Source organism: Mus musculus, chromosome 10, assembly GCF_000001635.26.
Source record: "Mus musculus strain C57BL/6J chromosome 10, GRCm38.p6 C57BL/6J".
Lineage (NCBI taxonomy): Eukaryota > Metazoa > Chordata > Mammalia > Rodentia > Muridae > Mus > Mus musculus.
In genome coordinates, this window is record NC_000076.6 from 20,019,942 (window position 1) to 20,040,198 (window position 20,257).

General features: G+C 42.4%; 1 protein-coding gene across 2 annotated transcripts in view; it reads left to right on the forward strand.

Annotated features, from left to right (window-relative positions):
* The window catches only part of Map3k5 (mitogen-activated protein kinase kinase kinase 5), a 208,650-nt gene that overhangs the window by 85,841 nt on the left and 102,552 nt on the right, over positions 1–20,257 (forward strand). For both annotated transcript variants that reach the window (XM_006512739.4, NM_008580.4), the window contains exons 4-7: positions 3,667–3,860; positions 4,944–5,112; positions 6,240–6,346; positions 9,092–9,262. In XM_006512739.4, coding sequence (XP_006512802.1) covers positions 3,667–3,860; positions 4,944–5,112; positions 6,240–6,346; positions 9,092–9,262 — 641 coding nt within the window. The remainder of the gene's footprint in view (positions 1–3,666; positions 3,861–4,943; positions 5,113–6,239; positions 6,347–9,091; positions 9,263–20,257) is intronic.

Sequence of the window (20,257 nt, forward strand, 5' to 3'; positions counted from 1 at the left end):
TAGATGTATATGTATATATGTGTTGATATACATGGATATATACATATGTGAATATATAAATATATATCATATATATTTTCTGTGTTTCTGTTTGTCTATCATGTATCTTCTATTTTGAGGCATTCAGGCAAATTCTTAGGTTGTCTTTTTGTCTTTGTTTGTATAGTGCTGGGGACTGAACCCATGGGCATCTACTTGTTAGGCAAGTGTTCTACCACTGAGCCAAATCCCCAAGCCCTTTCTCTAAGCCTGAAATTCTTCCTTGAGATCACATTACAGAGCGCAAACTCCTCATACAGAATTAAATTAATGTGAAAACCAGAGATATTTAATATTTTAAATTAAAAAAGACTGCATGGGAAATGTTGAACTATTACCGTAGAAATGGGAATGGCCCTGTGGCTCAGTGGTATATTTTATCTTGGGAAGTAAGGCAGTGTTTAAGAACCCTAAAACAGGTATACATCTACAATTCAGAGCGAGAATAACATGTGACATAAGACCTACATAATTCCACATGAGATGGCAAGATTAACGTTATAGTTGGTGGGTTTAAGATTTCACCACAAGGAAGACGCATTGCAGTGTGGATAATGTGGCCATTTTAAACTCTTATCTCTCACATTTCATCAGGAAATGAACACTTCCATTCCATGCTTCAGTGCTGTGTAACACATTTTATTCAGCTGGTATTAATTAAATGTGAATGGTATGCTAGGACCTGGGTGTGGTGCCTACCAATCACACTAGTGCTTGAGAATAAAAACAGTGGTGTTTATAACTGTTGTGTGAGATCAAATTGTGGGAATGCTAGAGTATCAGGACAGGTAAACAAAGAATCAAACAGATACATTTTTAGGAAATTAGGGCACATGACTTGCTGAAGAGATGGTGGCCATCATTATATCAAAGCCCACCAAAGGAGGTAGCATTCCCTAAGCCTGAAGGGCAGGAAGGGTAAGAGGAGCCTCGTGCCTTGTGATATTGATTTAGGTTCTGCTGCAATCTGGGGACTGGATGTGATCTGACTTATGTATACTTCCTTCAGTGTGTTTGAATGCTGTGACCATTTCCTTCCAGGCGTTTGACTCCTTCTCCACACGTACTTTTGTTCCTTCATATAGTTCTTAAGGATTAAAAAGGAAGATCAGCATTATTGATATCTCTGGATATGGTCAAGTATAGGTTTTAGATTTTGAGCATTAGGATTTTACACATATAGACAGAGCGAGGGGAAAGGAGAGAAGAACAGAGAGATAGAGAGACAGAGAGAGAATATGCATCCAGCTTGGGCAGTGGCTCCAGTCAAAGGATTAAGTTAGGTGGCTGTGCTGCTCTGAGATCCGGGTAGCATCCTAGGAGAACAAGTTCTTTTTCACTCTTCCTGATTGGCCTCCCCATCACTTTGTAAAGGGCAACTTGATTTGGTTTAAACCCCACATCTCCCCTTGTGGAAGTCCTTCTCATACTCTGACGTCAGGTCAGTCTCATTTCTTGCTCACTGCCGACACCCAGGTGCTTCAAAGCATAACATGCTCATAAATAATTAAATCTGGCCATAAAAGCTCATGCTTGTAGTGAGCTGTCATTATTACTTCATGCAGATGCCTGTGAAGGCGATATCGGGAGGGAGAGCAAGTGCAGCGCCCTATGAAGGTCATGTGAGATGGTTAATTCACCCTAACAACAACAACATGCTCTATCTACAGAGAAAGCACTGGGCGAGAAGCTTGAATACACCAAGGCCAGGAGCTTGGTCTAAGCTCGATGCCACCTCGCCTGTAAAGTGGCACCAAGAGCCTCTTCTGTGTGTGTTGTGGTCATGTAAGCACTGAGGCTATGGTGACAGTAAGGCCACATGTCCCTTCTTCCTTGCAAGTACTGAGTTAATGTTTGCTCTTGCCAGTCAGGGCCGAGCAGTAAGAGAGTGCACACTCCCTGCACGCCTGAGGCCAGGACTCCTAGTGCTGTCCAGGAGGCACACATCCCGTCTACTGCTCAGACCTTTGCATACGCTTTTCTTTATGGGTTTCCCTTAGAGGTCCCTGGCATTTCATTGGGTTATCTCAAATCAGACCCTGATCTGTGTTTACATTCCCATGCACCCCAAATCCCTCCCGGTCTTTCGAAGGCAAGCTATACTCCTTCCAAGTGAGCGTTCCATTCCAGCCCACTTCAAGTTTCAGTCTCTTTAGTCTTCTCAGAGTTTAGCTGGGGGGGGGGGGGGGCTCTATGTGGGGTCTGCTGCCTGAGGTTCTTAAGAAAGCAGCGTGCTGACAGTGAGGCCGCATTCTTGCTTCCTGGTAATGCAACCATTCTTGTAAAGAGGCCCCACTTGGATCCACCTTCAGCGCCTTCCCGTGCATGCAGCTGTATCTCCGTCCCAGTTGATTCTCCTTTTGGGTGCTAAGCTTGAGCTTTATAAGGACTTACTGGTTCAGGTTGCCTCAACCCCGAGCTGGTTATGCCACATAGCTTTCTGCCTCATTTCCTTACATCTTGGCTCCTGCTCTTACAGTCTATCCTGTTGCCTACCCAGAATGCCCACGTGCACAGCCACTCTTGTTTTGTCTTCTCTGCCCAGGATCCTCTGCTCGCTTCACACTCCTCAGAATACATAGTTGAAAGTCTTTAGCTTGCCTTGCGGTCCTTTTCTTTGGGCCCTAACTGCAGTCAGACTTGCTTACCCCGGGGTCTATAGTCCGGTTCCCTTTGTCATCTCCCAACAGTGCTTCTGTTGGGCACAAATGTCCCTTCATTTGGCATGATCTGGAAACTGCTAGGTCAGCCAAGCCTGGTCTTAGTGACTCTGGGAGAGGGCACAGACTGCAGCTAGCGAAAGGCAGGATGTGCAGGGGTTGGGAGTCTGTGGACAGCAGCCTAAGCCTTACCCTCATCACAGGCTCGCCTGTGGGGCTTCGTGCAGCTTTGTTTGTAGCTCACGTAGGTAGATGTTAAAGACTGTCTGGGAGCTGGGTAGAGAGAGGATAGCAGGCAGTCAGTGTGGAGGTCAGAGTGTAGCAGGGAAGGCAGTGTGGACCAGGAAAACCATTGCAGAGACTCAGGCAGGTGTAAGGTGTGTGCACCTCCTTGCTAGCAGAGAGGAGGGAGTCAGGCAAATCTGAGCTTGTAGAGCCAGGAGAGCAAGGGCTGCGACAGTCTCACAGTCTCGGGTTTCAGTGAGTGGGAGACAAGATAGTGTGGACCTGGAAGGAAGCAGCTGTATTCTGGGCTTGCTCCTGCCTTCCCAGGGGAACCCTTAAACTCCCAGTGAAACTCCTAAGCTCTCAGTGTTTTGTTCTCCTTTTGTTGAGCCTGATTGAATTTCTGATTCCCTGGAGGCTGGAAGTTATGCTTAAATCATTCTTGTTTTAGCACGTATCCTAGTAGCAACGTGTGACGGCACATGCATATTTAATGGCTGATAAAAGATACTTTATCATGTGCAAGTCCTAATTATACTGAAGTAAGCAATTAAGGAAGTTGGAAAATTCTGTTTTCATGGGTCATCAATAAGAAATGAATCTCTTCTGTTTCCCTTTGCACTCAGAATTATTGTTAAGAATAATAACTTTAGTCACTGTAACACGACCTGGCGTTTTTTTTGTCAGTGTGGTACCCCCCCTAGGCAAGCTCCCTACTGTCTGGTGCCTCCTGTCTCTCTAGGTGTGCACCGGGAACTACACCTTCATCCCCTACATGGTGACACCACACAACAAGGTCTACTGCTGTGACAGCAGCTTCATGAAGGGCCTGACTGAGCTCATGCAGCCTAACTTCGAGCTCCTGCTGGGGCCCATCTGCTTACCCCTCGTGGACCGTTTCGTTCAGCTTTTGAAGGTGGCGCAAGCGAGTTCCAGGTAACACTTGGTGCCCACAGTGGGCGATGAGCCTGCAGTGCTGTCCTGCTTTGTTTATTTGTGTCTCTTGTCACATGTTCCTACTTAAGAGCCAGGGAACAATTTGCAGTACCTTCTGAGTGGGGGAGAAAGTGTGTCATTTTCGTTCACAAGTCAAATGGCCCCAATCTATTAATTGTTTTATAATAATGACAAAGGTATGTATGTATGTATGTATGTATGTACTTATAAGTACTTATATTCATTTAACTTATTTTTAAATAATTTTATTTATATAATCTTATTTATAAATAATATGCTTATAAAGAAATAAACACACACATGCACACGGTCAGTTATGGCTACATCAGAATAAATTTCCAGAGACTTTTAGTATAAGCGCCAAAACATGGCAGGATTTGCTAAGAAGATAGTTTAGCTAAGAATAATCCTTGGCACTTGCTGCCCATCCTGACAGCTTTAGTTCAGGCCCCAAAATGGTAGAAGGAGAAGAATGGTTCCTGTAAAGTTGGCCTCAGACAACCCATCCCCGAGACTAGGCACACACAAAAGCGCACACACATGCTCTAAGTCAGAAATGTAAAATAGTTCTCTTGATTCCAATAGCTCTGGCCGGCCTGGAACTTCTTATGTGGTCTCAAACTCTTTATGGAGGGGGGCTTCCAATACTCAAAGATTTACCTGCCTCTGCCTCCTCTGAGTGCGAGGATCATGAGCATATGTCCAGCAAGTGTGATTAAAAAAAAAAAAAGAAGAATCAGTTGTTTATGGTAATGGATAATGGTACTGAGCTAGAGAGTAAAGGTTGTAGTGAAGTAAGATCATGGGCCTATCTAAATTAATTGGGATAATTTGCACTCGAGTTAGTAAGATGAATATTAAAATTTGTATATTTTTTGAAATATGGCAGAAATCTAAAAGAAATACATGGACTCCCAAATTTGTTAATAATGCCAGATACACATATGTTAATGTGCTGGAAACTAGTCGTGGACAAATGTCATGCGTTTTCCTCATAAAGTACTGTATTTCAGTGAATTGATTTCTAGAGCTAACTCTTTGAAATGTCTGGTGTTTCGCCAGCCAGTACTTCCGGGAATCCATACTCAGCGATATCAGGAAAGCACGGAACCTGTACACTGGTAAAGAATTGGCAGCTGAATTGGCGAGGATCCGGCAACGGGTAGACAATATTGAAGTTTTGACAGCAGACATTGTTATCAACCTGTTGCTTTCCTACAGAGACATCCAGGTGAGAGGACTCTCAGTCACCCTCAGGTATCATGCTGGAGGAGGGAGGGACGCGGGTGTAGACCGACAGCTAGGTAGTAAGCAGTCCATGTTGCTGCATCATTTCCACTGCCAGGTCTTAGGCTTTTTTTTAAGAGCCAGCAAGTAGAGTAAACTCTCAGTGAGGGCCGTGGTGTTAGAGTTGTATCATGAAATCCAGGTAACTCCTGGCTTCTTGTTCCTGTATCCAGCCTCTTGGCCCTGTGTAAAACTTTGTCTATGAGAGAGACTCGGTTTACAAAGAACCATGACAGTTAGCAGCCTGTGGCTAGAGGAAACTCACTTACCGTGACATGAAATAGTCTTGCTACTTACAGCAGAATTTCAGTCAGTTGCTCCATGACCTTCAAACTTTTCATGTCTTTGATGGAAGCCTGCAGATCAGGAGCTACGTGAGAGGAGACAGTCGTGTGTCTGTGGTTCATTGGTTCATTTGTTTTGTCTCTTTGGGTTTTGTCAAATACCATAACTTTATTTTTCATGCCTCAATCCATATAGTAGGAATTTAGGAGAAACACAGCTGTTTCTAGGGTTTTCAAACGTCTCAACCGAGTATTATTATTTTTTAAAATAATACTTTTATTGATTATTTGGGAATTTCACATAATGTACCACAATCACTCACTTCCTGGTCCTCCCAGGTCCATCCCCCTGAACTTGTAACCTCCCTCCAAAAAAACAAAAGAGAAAAAAAAGAAAAAGAAAAGTATATATATATATATATATATATACTAAGTCTATTTTGTGTGGCCTGTATAATCATTGAAACATGGCTAACCCTCAGTGGCCAGCCCCTTAAAGAAAACTGAGTCCTTCCCCATCCCCACCCCTACCGGAAGCCATCAGCCGTGAAGAGCTACACTTGAGAATCCCCATCAATCACAGCTCTTAACAGCCCTCTTCCATGGCTTCCTGTCTAGACTGTTTGTGTGTGTGTGTGTTGGAGGGGGTTTGCTGCAGATACCTTCTATGCCCCTCAACAATTCTAACGTTGCGGTTCATCCCTTTCTCAGAGTTAGATGCCTGGCTGTCTTGTTGAATATTTCTCCTCAGGGTTTAATTCTGTTGTGCTATTTGTTTGACTGAAAGGACTATGACTCCATAGTGAAGCTGGTAGAGACGTTAGAAAAACTTCCAACCTTCGACTTGGCCTCGCACCACCACGTGAAGTTTCATTACGCATTTGCACTGAACAGGTAAGATAGCCCCTTCTGGGATGCTCTGACGTGATGACTGAACTCGTACAAAGTCCCCAGGAGCTGCCAGGCAGCCCCCAATTAGAATATTGTTGCACTGTATCTACCTCAGCCACTGAAGTACTACAAGCACACTTTCTGGTTTCTCTCTGGTTCTTTTGCGGGGACAGGGTCTCACTGTGTATCTCAGGCTGGCCTGAGCTTCTGATCCTCCCACTTCTGTCTTTTGATGACTGTTATTACTACTAGTCCCCTCCCTCCCTCCCTCCCTCCCTCCCTCCCTCCCTCCCTCCCTCTCTCTCTCTCTCTCTCTCTCTCTCTGTGTGTGTGTGTGTGTGTGTGTGTGTGTGTGTGTCCTCTGTCTCTCTGTTAGTAAAAGCCTTTCCTGGTATTTGTAGATATAATTCTTTTTTTTTTCTGTGACAGAACTTGTGTTTGCTATTTATATTTTATAACGTTCAGTGCTTTATCAATATGATACTACTTTTTTAGCAAATATAGTTGTCCTTGGGCAGTTGTTAAAAATTTGTTCCAAACTCTTTAAAGGTACTCAGATTCAAGGATGTTCAAGTCCTTATATAATGATATAGTATCTCCTATGACAATCACACATTCTCTATACATTTAAAGCAATCTCTAGATAACTATATCTAACATAATATGATGCTATGTAGATGGTTGTTTTTTCCTGTTCAGGGAAAAAAATCTGCATGTTCAGTATAGACATTTCTCCAAATATTTTCAATGCATATTTGATGGAACCGGGACTGAGACTTCACAAGGACATGAGACAACCTCAGTATCATCTGCCTTCCCATACTGGTTCATTCAAGTATGAGGAAGTTTTGAGGAAGCAAATGTGTTTCCCATGCAGAGACAGTTTTCCCAAGGACCACTGCGAACATGATTAGTTATGATCAGAACTCTGCCGGTGACTCTGTCTGAGTCACTTTTGACAGAGTCTATCTTGGCCCCCACTCTGTCTTCTGCCTATGTCATAGCCCAGCTTCCAGTGCAGCTCCCCAGGTGCAGTTGTCGCAGAGGGTCACCCGTGCTCTGACCACGGATGGAACCAGCATCCTGAGTAGTCCAAAAGACTTAGCTGTATCGCTCTTTCCTTCACAGTAACAGGGATGAGCATGCATGTCGCTGCAGAAGAAAATTACTCTTTTTTTAAAAAAGGAAAAGACATCTAATTCATGTAGAACTCACTGTGTATCATAAATTCCCTCCCTTTTCAACTGAGGCCCCTACACATTGGAAAGGCTGAGTAATTGTCCCTGAAGGCTCCCAGTGGGTACATGCTGTCCTAGAAAGCCAGCATGACATTCAGCTAGAACCCATGTGTTTGCTTCCCTACCCAATAGAACTGGAGAGCTTGTCAACTTCACCAATAAACATAGACTGTATAGACAGAAAGCCATTTTGTCTTTAATTTATTAAACATCCTATACATCTTATAGATGTAGATAAGGTAAGCTCTCTCTAGAGTGTATGCTCTTTGTCAAACACATACACCCCCCCCTTTTTTTTTTTTAAGTAAAATGTATTTTGAAGCAAACTGAGAAAAATCCTAGGAATCTCTTAGAATTTGACTTTGTGTGCCTTGTCTCTCTTTCCAAAAGTAACATACAACAGAATGGAAAGCATGCTTGTATAAAGCAATAATCTAAATTCAAGATGTTTAGTAAAGATAGAACTTAGGAACAAAAAATTGCAATAGTAGTTGAGCTTATGACAATACACATAACTTTAAAAGTAATTGTATTTAAAATATATCTCATATATAACTTAGTCATTTAAAATATCTTTTATCTTTAATTTTAATATATCAATTGAGTTATATAGCTCTCATCCCCACAAATTGTAGAGTATTTTTTCACCCTACAAGGAAACCTTCTACCCATTAGCATTCACCCTTTCCCCACAGCACATATCCTCCTGCTCCTGGCAAACACTGTGCTCTGTCTGTATTGATTGTTCTATTTTAAATATTTCTCAAAAGTATTGTCAGCCTTTTGTGACTTTACTTTTCACTTAGCATAATATTTTCATCATTGGAGAAATGTAAAGTATGATTCTGAGAACCAGCCACACCTACTACTTAATAATAAGCTACATGGAGTTCAAGGCCAGTCCTGATAACTCAGGGAGTTGCTGTCTCAAAATCCAAAGTGAAAAAAGAAATATGGACATATCTCATAGGACGTATAGCTCAGTGGTAGGGTGCTTGTCTAACATGCCCGAGGTCTCTTCGAGGCCAGTACCATAAGAACTACATGAGACCATATCCACAGATGCTCAGCCACATGGAGAAACCAGTCAACTCTTGGGTGGATTTGAGCTTAGAATTATCTATGCATTAATTTTTTTTTTGTTCTTTTGAAACAAAAGCCATTGAAAACTAATGTCAAGAGTTTTTCCTTATTTATAGTATTTGATCCTGCTCCATTCAAGGTCACAGGGTGCACACTCCATAGAATTCCACCATCTTGAACCTGTTCATAGGCCGCAGGAAGATCAGGACTCTGGTCATCTTGTCCACTCACACCTCACAAGAGATCTTTGACTGACCCAGTAGACATACATCAGTATAAGACAGCTTAGGACAAGGTCCATAGAGGATCTCAGAATCAAATTATTTTTATTCTGCCAAACTTTACTAATGTAAATCAATACATGAAACAGGCAATTGGTCTATGATTGGTTTTATGATCTATATAAAAACAATGCTCTCTACTTTAGGAGAAATCTCCCTGGAGACAGAGCAAAAGCTCTTGACATCATGATCCCCATGGTACAAAGTGAAGAGCAAGTTGCTTCGGATATGTATTGTCTCGTTGGCCGAATCTACAAAGATATGTTTTTGGATTCAAATTTCACTGACACGGAAAGCAGGGACCATGGAGCATCTTGGTAAGACTGGAGGATGGGAAGTATCTTCTTGCTCCCCTGTGATGCACAAAACTGTGCAGTGGGCAGAAGGGAAGCATTCGGACTATGTCTGTTTGATTGTATATTGTGAGCTAAATTTTGATTTTTCCAACTTTAGTACATGATTTGATGAGATTCATTTAACCTGGAAGGCTAAGTTTACATAAATTAGATGGAAAAGTTAAGAATGTAATTTGATTTGAAATGTATACCATGAAAAGCAAAGTACAATTTTGTGAGAAAAATAATAGAAAAACATCGAGAGATTTGAAGAAGTCAAAAAACACACAAGTTTGTGGGTAAACCAGCTTAATATTTAAATGGTTCCAGAAGGGCTTTTCATATGATTTGATTTCTAAAGTTTATTTGAAAGACTAAAGGGCCAAGAATAGGCAGAGCGATTTTTGAGGCTAATGGAGGAGCCTGCTCTACCAGGGGAAGCTCACGAGATTGCAGTTATGTCTCCGGCAAGTGAACCACTGTAGCGCAGTGGCTTCTGCTTAGCAGACAGCTTATGGCAGGGTGTGGGAAGCACTGGAGAAGCGAGGGGCCAATGGCAGGGTGTGGGAAACACTGGAGAAGTGAGGGGCCAATGGCAGGGTGTGGGAAACATTGGAGAAGTGATGGCCAGGGGAAGGGTTAGCACTTCAGTAGTGGTGCTGGGAGTGGATTTATCTCCCCAGAAAAGTTGGATCTCTAGTTTACTTCATTTTACTTCTTATTTAAATTTGCTATTTTTGTTTTTCTGGTGGTAGATATCAAACCCAGGGCCTATTTTATGCTAGACAAGCATAAGCTACAACTCCGGCCCCAGATCTCTTTCTTAAGCTCTGTGCAAAAGTTTAATTCTAAGTGAGTCAAAAAGCTCCAAACATGAAAATAAAAATATACTAAGGAAAATACTTTTAGCATAAAACCTGCAAATTATGTTTATGGCTTTCGGTTAGGAATGAATTTCTTACAAGGCCTAAAAATACTGAACAAGCAAGAAAATCCTAAGCAACAACAAACAAACAAACAAAAAAGGCAAAAGATTTTGAAGACTGGACTATGTTAAAGTGTGCGGCTGATCCTTAAGGTTCTGGCTCTGGGAGTGGGGAGGGGGGGAGTGGCTTCGGTTGTGCTGATCTTCCTGCTGATGACAATTAGAACTACTGGGAAGTCATAGAGGATCAGAACTTGGGGAAGAAGAACACAGAGTTAATCTCCCAGAGCTCTCCCTGGACTCAAATAGAAAAATCACAATCTTAATGGCCTAAGGACACGATGCTAGGTGTCCAGAGTTCTAGAGATAACCCTTGAGTAATGGCCATGCCACAGAGGATGGAGAAGCAGGATCCGCACCTGAACTCCTCCTTGGCTGAACCCTGGGTGAAGGAGCCTCCAAGTAAAATGGCAGCTATAAGGCTGTAGAGCAGCACAGAAATTCCAGTAGCTGCTCACTGCAGAGGAGACAGTTTTCAGTTGGAAGTCATTGACTTAGAGAATCCCAAACTTTCAAGTGAAACTCTAAAAGGCCAAGCCTTAGGATGAAGGGAGCATAGTAATTTAAGGCCATCATCGAACCATGCTAAAAAACTAAAGCCAACCTTCCATATGCTAGGACAGATTGCTAGTGCTATGTTTGCCTCTTATGGTGATTTGAATGACAATGGCCTTCTTAGGCTCCTGTATTTGAATGTTTAGTTGCCAGGGAGAGGAAGTGTTTGAAGAGGATTAGGAGGAGTTGGCTTTGTTGGGGTAAAAGTGGCCTTGATGGCAGAATTGTGTCACTGAGGGTGTGCTTTTTCCAAAGCCCACACCAGGACCAGTGTCTGTTGCTTGTCTCTCTTGTCTCTGAGACTCTGCCTGCCATCTGTGGATCAGTAGATAAAGCTCTTACCTACTGCTCCAGTGCCATGCCCATTTGGTTCTTGCCATGATGATTATGGACTAAGTCTCCAAAACTGTAAGCAAGCCCCCGATTTAAATTGCATTCTTTTATATTTGTGTTTGTGATGGTGTCTACTTACAGCAATAGGACGGTAGCTAAGACAGAAGTTGGTACTAGGAACTGAGATATTCCTATGACAAGCCTGGTCATGCTGTTTGGTGGAGTGATATGGAAGACTTAGGGACGTTGGACTATAAAACTGGTTGAGTCCTTTAAGTGGGACTTACTGGGCCGTCCTTGTAGGGATGTGGAAGATAGTAGTGCTAAGAATCATTTGGACTATGCAGGCCCAGCTCAAGAGGCTTCAGAAGGGATGACTATTGGCAGATGGCCTGGAGACCATTTTTGTGATATTTTGGCAAGAATGTGGCTACTTTTTTCACTCTTGTCCTGAAAATATGCCCTAGGCTAAATTCAAGAGTTTTTTTAATTTAATGAGATTGGCAGAGGAGATTTCTAGACAGCCTAGTATTGCATGTGCCACATGGTTATGACCACTCTTGTGCAACTCTACATTGAGAAGCAACAAGTGAAGCAAAGAGAAATACTAAAGGTTCAGATTGGGGAGAAAAGGAGCACCGGGGATGCAAAGCTAGGGCCAAGGCTTGTGCTTGATAAACAGATTAAAGAAAAGTCCAGTGCTAAATGGAATAAAGGGAGTGGTAACCTCTGGGCAAGGCCACACCCACCCAACGCTGCCATCTAAAAGCTCTCAGGGATCTCCTCTGCCTAAACACTTGAAGGCATAGGCCAGTGTCATTCAAGAAGGGGGCAGGTTCCAGCCCTAGCAAACAGAAGAACTTGGCAGCTTTGGCCATGTTACTCTGGCTTTAGGGTTAATAAGGACACAGGAGTAAAATGCTTGTTGAAGGAAGGCACTGAGGAAGAACCAAGGGGAGTCCTGCATGGATGCCTGGCAAAGCTGGTATGTGGAGCTGGGAAAGCCTGGACTGGGTTGGAGATCCCAGGATGTTGGAGATGCCAGAGCCCTGGGACGCCTGCCAAGGGGAGCTGCTGATTGTGAACCATCCCGAAAGGGAAAAATGTGCTGCAGTTAACAAAGCTGGGAGGAGATTGGAGGAGTCTAACAACAGAATTTGGAGTTTGCCCTGCTGGGTTTCATTCTTGCTTTGGTCCAGTGTTTCTTCACTATGCTCCCTCTGTTCCCTTTTGTAATGGTCATGTATATTCTGTGCCATTATATGTTGGAAGTGTGTGACCTGCTTTTTCATTTTGATTTTACAGTGGGTTACAGTTAAGAGATTGCCTTGAGTCTTGGGACTTTTGAACAGCGTTGAGACTGTGAAAGACTCTGGAGAGTTTAGACGTTGAAAGAAAGGGGTTTTGCCTTAGGATGTGGGTCAGAGCCTCTGGGGTGAGGTAATGGAATGTGGCAGCTTGAAAGAGAATGGCCTTCATAGACTCAGACATTTAAAAAGCTAAGTCACCAGGGAGTGGAACTATTTGAGAACGATTAGAAGGACTGAGAGATGTGGCGTTGTTGGAGGAAGGCTATCACTGGGCTAGGCCCAGTCTGGCTGCTCTCCCACCCCACCCTACCCCACCCCTACCTGGTGTTTAGGGATCAGTATATAAAGGTCTCAGACACTGCTCCACCACAATACCTGTCTACTTCTCACCATGATGATCATGTGCTAACCTGTAAGGAAGGCCCCAGTTAAATGCTTTCGTTTATAAGGGTTGCCTTGGTTATGATGTCTCTTTACAACAATAGAACAGTGACCAAACTCTTCAGAAAAAAGAGAATCCAGACTCTGCAACATATTCTCTATGTCTATTACTCCATGAAAAGTTACTGAAGGTGTGAAAAAGTATGGCCCCATGATCAAGAAAAAAGCCAGGCATAGAATCACGTTCACAGGGTTGGTCATGGTGATTTATGTATGTGTGCTTGCAATCCCAACACGTGGGAGGTAGAGATAACAGGATCAGGAGTTCAGTGGAAGTCTCATCTACACAATGAGTTTGGGACCTCCCTAGGCTCCGTGAGACCCTATCTCAGATGAAGGACGGGAGAAAGGGAAGAAGGGATGAAGGGAGGGACGAAGGAAGGAAGGAAGCTAGGAAGGAAAGAAGAAATCAACCAATGGGCAAGATAGGCTTTGGAATTGTCAAAGGACAGGACATAAAAAGAGTAATAAAATGTTAAAGCATACACTAGAAAAGATGAATATGATGAACATCAAAACAATCATCCATCCTGACCAAGTAGGTTTCATCCCAGGGATGCAGGGATGGTTCAATATATGGAAATCCATCAATGTAATCCAGTATATAAACAAACTCAAAGACAAAAACCACATGATCATCTCGTTAGATGCAGAAAAAGCATTTGACAAAATCCAACACCCATTCATGATAAAAGTCTTGGAAAGATCAGGAATTCAAGGCCCATACCTAAACATGATAAAAGCAATCTACAGCAAACCAATAGCCAACATCAAAGTAAATGGTGAGAAGCTGGAAGCAATCCCACTAAAATCAGGGACTAGACAAGGCTGTCCACTCTCGCCCTACCTATTCGACATTATACTTGAAGTCCTAGCCAGAGCAATTAGACAACAAAAGGAAATCAAGGGGATACAAATTGGAAAGGAAGAAGTCAAAATATCACTTTTTGCAGATGATATGATAGTATATATAAGTGACCATAAAAAGTCCACCAGAGAACTCCTAAACCTGATAAACAGCTTCAGTGAAGTAGCTGGATATAAAATTAACTCAAACAAGTCAATGGCCTTTCTCTACACAAAGGATAAACAGGCTGAGAGAGAAATTAGGGAAATAACACCCTTCTCAATAGTCACAAATAATATAAAATACCTTGGTGTGACTCTAACTAAGGAAGTGAAAGAACTTCAAGTCTTTAAAGAAAGAAATTAAAGAAGATCTCAGAAGATGGAAAGATCTCCCATGCTCATGGATTGGCAGGATCAACATTGTAAAAATGACTATCTTGCCAAAAGCAATCTACAGATTCAATGCAATCCCCATCAAAATTCCAACTCAATTCTTCAACGAATTAGAAAGGGCAATCGGCAGATTCATCTGGAATAACAAAAAACCGAGGATAGCAAAAACTCTTCTCAAGGATAAAAACCTCTGGTGGAATCACCATGCCGGACCTAAAACTGTACTACAGAGCAATTGTGATCAAAACTGCATGGTACTGGTATAGTGACAGGCAAGTAGACCAATGGAACAGAATTGAAGACCCAGAGATGAATCCACACTCCTATGGTCACTTGATCTTTGACAAGGGAGCTAAAACCATCCAGTGGAAAAAAGACAGCATTTTCAACAAATGGTGCTGGCATAACTGGCGGTTATCATGTAGAAGAATGCGAATTGATCCATTTCTATCTCCTTGTACTAAGGTCAAATCTAAGTGGATTAAGGAACTCCACATAAAACCAGTGACACTGAAACTTATAGAGGAGAAAGTAGGGAAAAGCCTCGAAGATATGGGTACAGGGGAAAAATTCCTGAATAGAACAGCAATGGCTTGTGCTGTAAGATCAAGAATCGATAAATGGGACCTCACAAAATTGCAAAGCTTCTGCAAAGCAAAAGACACCGTCAATAAGACAAAAAGGCCACCAACAGATTGGGAAAGGATCTTTACCTATCCCAAATCAGATAGGGGACTAATATCCAATATATATAAAGAACTCAAGAAGGTGGACTCCAGAAAATCAAGTAACCCCATTAAAAAATGGGGCTCAGAGCTGAACAAAGAATTCTCACCTGAGGAATACCGAATGGCAGAGAAGCACCTGAAAAAATGTTCAACATCCTTAATCATCAGGGAAATGCAAATCAAAACAACCCTGAGATTCCACTCCAGTCAGAATGGCTAAGATCAAAAACTCAGGTGACAGCAGATGCTGGCGAGGATGTGGAGAAAGGGAATGAAGCTGGAAAGAACCCAGATGCCCCTCAACAGAGGAATGGATACAGAAAATGTGGTACATTTACACCATAGAATACTACTCAGCTATTAAAAAGAATGAATTTATGAAATTCCTAGGCAAATGGATGGACCTGGAGGGTATCATCCTGAGTGAGGTAACCCAATCACAAAGGAACTCGCACAATATGTACTCACTGATAAGTGGATATTAGCCCAGAAACTTAGGATACCCAAGATATAAGATACAACTTGCCAAACGCATGAAATTCAAGAAGAACGAAGACCAAAGTGTGGACACTTTACCCTTTCTTAGAAATGGGAACAAAACACCCATGGAAGGAGTTACAGAGACAAAATTTGGAGCTGTGACGAAAGGATGGACCATCTAGTGATTGCCATATGCAGGGATCCATCCCATAATCAGCTTCCAAATGCTGACACCATTGCTTACACTAGCAAGATTTTGCTGAAAGGACCCAGATATAGCTGTCTCTTGTGAGACTATGCCGGGCCTAGCAAACACAGAAGTGGATGCTCACAGTCAGCTATTGGATGGACCACAGGGCTCCCAATGGAGGAGCTAGAGAAAGTACCCAAGGAGCTAAAGGGATCTGCAACCCTATAGGTGGAAAAACAATATGAACTAACCAGTACCCCGGAGCTCTTGTCTCTAGCTGCATATGTATCAAAAGATGGCCTAGTCGGCCGTCACTGCAAAGAGAGGCCCATTGGACTTGCAAACTTTATATGCCCCAGTACAGGGGAATGCCAGGGCCAAAAAGGGGGAGTGGGTGGGTAGGGGATTGGGGGGTGGGTATGGGGGACCTTTGGGATAGCATTGAAAATGTAAACGAGGAAAATACCTAATTAAAAAAAAAGTTGTACAGAGACTTGGAGGAGGAATGTAGCTCAGTGGTAAAGTGTTTCCCATGCAAGAATGAGGCCGTGGGTTCTAGTACTAATACGTGTGTCCCTGTGCGTGTGTGCGAGCATGTGTGTGTGTGTGTGTGTGTGTGTGTGTGTGTGTGTTGAACAAAATAAGTGGAAATTTCTTATTTATAGGATTTTTAAGTGTCATGTGTGTCTAGTGTCAGCATAGATGCATGGATGGATGTCATAATCTCCAAATATAGTATAATGGCACCAGTAGAGAGGAAAGAGTTGAGTGATTCACGTGCAATTTAATTATATTTAATATGCTTCATTTCACAACTGGATATTGGCTGTATCAGAGCACTGCTTATATTCTTCTTTTACATGTCTTACTATTTCTAAAATATTGACCAATTAATGTATAGTTTTCTGTGTACAACTATGTTGGTATGTCTCTGTCTGTCTGCTTATTAAAGAAAGTTGACTCTTCAGGAGTTCCTGATAGCTAATAACATGTCATTAGTATGTGAGGCTGAAATAATCATATTTAAAGTTCGTGTCATCCTAGTAGCTTAGAGGAAGACCAGAAACACAGCAGTGGTTCAGAGCCCAGATAAGACTAAGGGACAGTGACTTCCTGTATCCTTCACAGGAAGCTGTGGTTTGAAATTTGAGTTTGTACCTCAAATTATTCCTATAATGAAAGAGTTTTGTTGTGTCTCTTAACCCAGTAAATTTCTCTTACTCTCTCCTGTTAGGAAAGAGTAATGTAATTACACAGCGTGTTTATTATTATGAGGTTTCCACAGTAGACTGTTCTTCATGGTAGGGGATTAGACTGGGTTGTTTGGGGAGCTTGGTACCCACTTGGACGTGGTGGGCATACTGTGCCACTCAGGCCCCAAATACCTGACTTTCAAGGTCTGTGAATTCAAGCGGAGAATGTGCTCAGGGAGCAGAATAGAAGGGTTTCCTCTTTTGAGAACAGGAGTTTGGAGTAGGGTAAGACAGATCAAGGTTGTGTTGGGTCCATTTAAGGAAAGCAGAGATTCTAATGTCGTTTTCTGGCTTGGTTTCATTTACTGGTTCCTGTTTTATGTTTCCCGTGTAGCTCAAGATTAACTGTCTTCAGAAAAGCTTTGTGGTCAAGGTCTCGAGGGCCCATGTTTTTATGATTTCATTCCGAGCTAGCTCTGAGTTTTCTAGTAATAGGAAAGTCAGCGGACTTCACAGATCTCGTATCACTGCCTGAGTTGCTTAGCAATGGAGAAATGTCACTTCACTATAACTTTAGAGTTGTTGTATCTGTTTATCCTGCTAGACACTAAGCCTGGCCCCACTTTAAATGCATTGTTTTTAATGATTGTAATTTTAATTAATATGATTGATTTTAACTAATTTATTAATTTAATGAATTGATGTAAATTAGTTTTAATTAAGCAGTTAAATTCACTTTAACTAACTAGCTAATTTGGCTGTTGCGTTTTCTTACTGTTTCAGTACATCCTATAGGGCATGCTCTTTTCTTGCTAGCATTGACCATTGCTTAGCATTCTGTTAGAGCTGAGGATAAAGCTGCCCACTGGGGTGCTGATGTGAAAGGGCACCTCTGCATTTCCCAAGCATTCACACCCGCCCTGGGGCCTCCAGCCCAGCCCCATGTCATTGGAGCCTTCCCTTGTCAACTTCAGATGCTGGGATTTAAAAAAAAAAAAAATTGCAGTATCACAGCAAGCAGTCAGTTCCTGGAGCCTGTGTCCTAGCCTGGATCTTTTTGTGTTTGTTTGTGTGATCCCTGCACCATTGACAGTAATCCCAGTACTTGGGAGGCAGAGGCAGGGAGATTTCTGAGTTCAAGGCCAGCCTGGTCTACAGAGTGAGTTCCAGGACAGCCAGGGCTACACAGAGAAACCCTGTCTTGGAAAAAAAAAAAAAAAAAGAAAGAAAGAAAGTTTAGAGACAGGAGTCTCAACTCAACAGAAAAGACCCCCAGGCAGGTGTTAACATTATCTCTCGGCTCCACCCAACAGTTATCTACAGCCAGGTACCAGGTAAGAGTCTAGCTCACATATAAGGACTCTCCATCCTATCTTTTTCTTTTTCTCTCTTCCGCCACCTCTTCTCCCTTCCTCCTCCCTCCTTCCCTCTGTTTTCTCTCTTTTCACCTTTCTTCTCTCCATCTACTTTCTCTGCCTCTTTCTTCCCCACGTGTCCCCAGCCAGTCTTTCCTCTCTTTCTCTGCCCTTCTCTGTCCCCCTCCTTCCTCTTCCTCTACCCCCTCCTCCAGATCCCAAATAAACTTTCTTTTATATTAGGCCTGTCACGTGGCTTGACTGTTCAGGGGGACACCTTGGCAGGGCCAAGGTTTTTATAGAACAAATTGGTTGTGATGTCGTGGCTCATGGAGCCCTTCTTATAAGTCCCCTTTTAAACAATTAATAAGTCCAGTGCTCCTGCCGCAGAGTGGATGGTGAAAGTTCCCGCTCCTCTGTGCATCCCACTGGTGCAAGGTCTACTCGGGGCATCCTCTTACTGTCCTATGGACACTTTCCTTTAGCTTTCCGTATTATGATAGATTATTAAAATAGTCTTTGGGTTTTGAATCTGATGAGACACAGGGGATAGGGTTGGAAGGAAGAGTATGTGGGTTCATTCCAACACTGAATGAAGCATCAAAAAAAGAAAAGAACAGTTGTTAAACATGCTGTTCATGGTCATTGGTTTAGTTATTTTGTTCTTTGACGCTCTTGAGGTTGGCTGGAATATTGTCACTACCTTCATCCCTTGGTATCCATGGGGAGTTAGTTATAAGACACCCAAGGATCAAAACCCATGGGAGCTCAAATCTTTAGATGAAATGGCATGGTACTTGAATCTAACCCATGCAACAGTGCTTGCATATACCCAACTTGTTTACACTTCCTATAGTGCCTCATACATGTAAATTCTGTGTTCAGAACCGTTATATGGTATTGTGTAGAGAATAATGACAAGACAATATCTGTACTAATTCAGTATACACATAATATTTTCTTAAAAATTTTCAACCTATCATGTGTTGAATAATGTGACAGGGAACCCACAGATATGGAAGCCCAGTTGTATGTTGATACTGAATTAGGTTGAGATTGCAGAATTGTGTATGTGTGTGTACCCTGATTCATGTATATGCACGTCAAAGTCAGGACAACTGCGGGTGTCATTCTTCAGATGCCATTACTTTCTGTTTCTCTCCATCTCTCTCTTCTTCCTCCCTCCCTCCCTTCCTCCCTCCTTCCTCTTCCCTTCCTAGCTCCCTTTCTTCCTTTCCTCCCCCCTCCCCCTTCCCCTCCTCTCCCCTGGGGCTGGTTTCTTTGTGTTGTTTGTTTTGACAGTCATGGTACAAAATATACTTTAAAAGAAACTTACCCTGGTAACCCCGTTTGAGAGTACAGTTCAGCAGCATTGAGTGCACTGATGTGTGTGTCTGTCTGTCTGTCATTACCTCCCATGCACAGGCCTCTCTCCATCCTATAGCCCTGAAGTTCTGTACCCATTAAATAATTCGCCTTCCTCTCTTAGCCCCTGGGAATCACAATTCTACTCCTTGTTTTTGTGAATCTACTGGAGGCACCTCATATATGCTTTGTGATTATTTTAACTGACTACCATGGTATTTCCAGAGTTTATGGATATGGTAGCCTGTGTCAGCATCACTTTCCTTTAAAGGCTGACTACTAGTTCTTCGTGTGTGTATATATACCACATTTTGTTCATTCTTGCATCCACCCACAAACATATTGGCTCTTCCGTCTTTCGCACCTTATAAAAAGAATTGCTATGCATATCAGCCTACAGGGATCTCTTTGGAGATCTCAATTTCAGTTTCCTTTTTTTTTTTTTTTTAACACTCAGAAGACATTTGTGGTTCTGACAAAAAAAAAGTTTCTGGTGATGTATCATGATATATCAAATTTAAAAGCAGATCAGAAAACAGCGTGGATTTTCTCTTTTCAGGAAAAAAAGATTTTGTAGAAATGGATGTGATAAATAGTGTTTGGGACTTTTGCAATTCTTGCTTTGATGATGATGATAATGATGATGATGATGGTTAGCGAGTGTATAAGTGGTTGGGATTAGACAGCAGGCTGTCCTTGGTCCCCAGATCACGTTAGCGAGTGACTGCACACACTGCTGTGCTTTGTCTTTGAACATTTCATGAGTGATAATTTCAGGAGTCTGTAGAGGCACTAAGGAG